This window comes from Austrofundulus limnaeus, unplaced genomic scaffold (genome assembly GCF_001266775.1).
Source record: "Austrofundulus limnaeus strain Quisiro unplaced genomic scaffold, Austrofundulus_limnaeus-1.0 Scaffold178, whole genome shotgun sequence".
In the NCBI taxonomy this organism is placed as follows: Eukaryota; Metazoa; Chordata; class Actinopteri; order Cyprinodontiformes; family Rivulidae; genus Austrofundulus; species Austrofundulus limnaeus.
This window is the reverse complement of record NW_013952580.1, coordinates 265,270-267,156: the sequence shown is the minus strand read 5'-3', so window position 1 is coordinate 267,156 and position 1,887 is coordinate 265,270. Positions and strand designations below refer to the sequence as shown.

At 35.6% G+C, this 1,887-nt stretch overlaps 1 protein-coding gene across 5 annotated transcripts in view; it reads left to right on the top strand.

Moving 5' to 3' along the window:
• Nucleotides 1-525: 525 nt before the first annotated feature.
• ccdc30 (coiled-coil domain containing 30) overlaps nt 526-1,887 on the top strand; it is an 18,788-nt gene continuing 17,426 nt past the window's right edge. For 3 of the 5 annotated variants that reach the window (XM_014017869.1, XM_014017866.1, XM_014017864.1), the window contains exons 1-2: nt 527-606; nt 1,365-1,433. In XM_014017869.1, the coding sequence (XP_013873323.1) occupies nt 1,419-1,433 (15 nt within the window). In that variant the 5' untranslated portion in view covers nt 527-606; nt 1,365-1,418. Of the gene's footprint in view, nt 607-1,122; nt 1,235-1,364; nt 1,434-1,887 lie in introns of those variants that run through there. The other 2 variants (XM_014017867.1, XM_014017865.1) reach the window with 2 other exon arrangements.

Genomic DNA, 1,887 nt, shown 5'->3' with positions numbered 1-1,887 from the left:
GGAACTGTGCCCACCGCTGCTTACTCTGATATAAATACAATTTGTAATTCTATGGCAGCAAAACATTTAATCACAATTTGGACAAAGCCATTTTTACTAATTTTGTGTTGACTTTCAGTGCACAGAAATATATCCAGGTTTTWTAAAATTCAATAAAATATGAATTGTAATGATGAGATGTTCAAAATTTTCAAAATTTTATGTTGAGAACAATTATTTTGAATTATCCAAAGTATAAAAACATTTATATTTCATTTTTATTTTGTTAAGAGTGATCTAATTGGCAGTCAGTTTGATGTGAAATGGGTTTGTCGCCCCCTAGTGGTTTYACCATTAACAATGGAAACAACCATATTAAATCACCTCTGAGAACAATTTAAAATGTTTAATATTGATAAGAGTTACACCAAACCATTCTTAATAAAACAGAAGGATTTTAGTGTCAAAATGTTTCTGGTACTTATCGGTGTTTTATTTTAATTTTTTTTTTTTTGGGTGATTCTCTCCTCCCTTTTGGTATAATCCGTTACTATGGTGATAGTAGAAGCCAATTCACGCCTGTCCTCCTCAGCTCTGCGCTTTCTCCTCGATGTTGCTCCTTGGGATGTGAGTTAAACATAAACTATAGCCTGCATGTTCCGTCAGCTGCTTTGGATAATCACGGGCTGTGCAGGAGTCTTCAGTAATCCTGAAAACAATCTCTACAAACTCGCCTTTCAGCCGCTGCTACCAGTGTTAGCTAGTTAGCTTGGCTAGCGTTAGCGCTGCAGTGTGATAACTTTCGGAGCAACTTTGCTAACTTGCGAACACAACACTTTGGAGCATTTCCCGTTTTTTTGTGCTACAGCTTGAACTGTGTTTACTGTTTATTTGTCTTGTTTTTGTACATAAGAAGGTTAGAGAGAGAGCAGGACGATACTCTTCTCTTCTGGAGGGGAAAAACAAAACAAAACAAAACAGAAAAATAACGTTATCCTTTCCTCGTCAGACATTTTGAAAAAACTTACTCAAGCCAGACTTTTTTATTCAATAATTGTAGTTAWTGTATGACAGGGCAGTGGTGTCAGTCATTTCGAAAGAAAGTAGCAAACATCTTGCTGCTAATGGGTTCTCAAATGCAGAAAGGTGGAGAGGCTATAATGGTCGTCAGAACCGTATTTAAGTCAAATGTTTCATGATAACAAAAGCTGCACACATTTATCGCGCTTCAGCTGGAAGTTTTGCATAGCCTGAGGTAATGCTGTGCAGTCTGCAGTCTACCTGTGTGTCTCATATGAAGAATGTGATGTTTATGGCTGCAGCAGACCTTGTCTTGACTTGACAGAATTGTCCTAAAGAATTTCGTGTTTTTGCATGTTTTACAGAGAAACTGGAGGACARGAGTCATTGTCCTGGATGGCCAAATCTAATGTATAACAATGGAKCAGGAACAGGTAATTTCTCATTTTGCACACTTTGGAATAAATGCTTTGCTATTCATAGAGTATTTATTAATTGTTGTAGCTGCTGGTGATTTAAATCYATGTAATCCTAAAGGTATACTCATTGCAATGACGTGGCGAAATCTAATTTATTACGTAGGTCAAAATCCACACTTACTTAAAATAAAATAATTTAAAGCAAAATTTATAAATCAGTTGCTAACTACCATGTGTGTTTCTTTACATACACAGAAGAGCCATTTTAGACTATTGTGATGTGTTAATACATAAATATTTATGCTCAGATTTATTGGCGTATGCAGATAAAAAGATTTAGGTTAAACTGAAATAGTAAATGATTGATCCCCGATATTTATTCGTTACATTTGTCTTAAAGAAAAAAATTGTGTAGGTCTTCTGGACGGGTTCTTCTCTAATGAAACGTTTCGTCTCTCCTCCAAGAGAC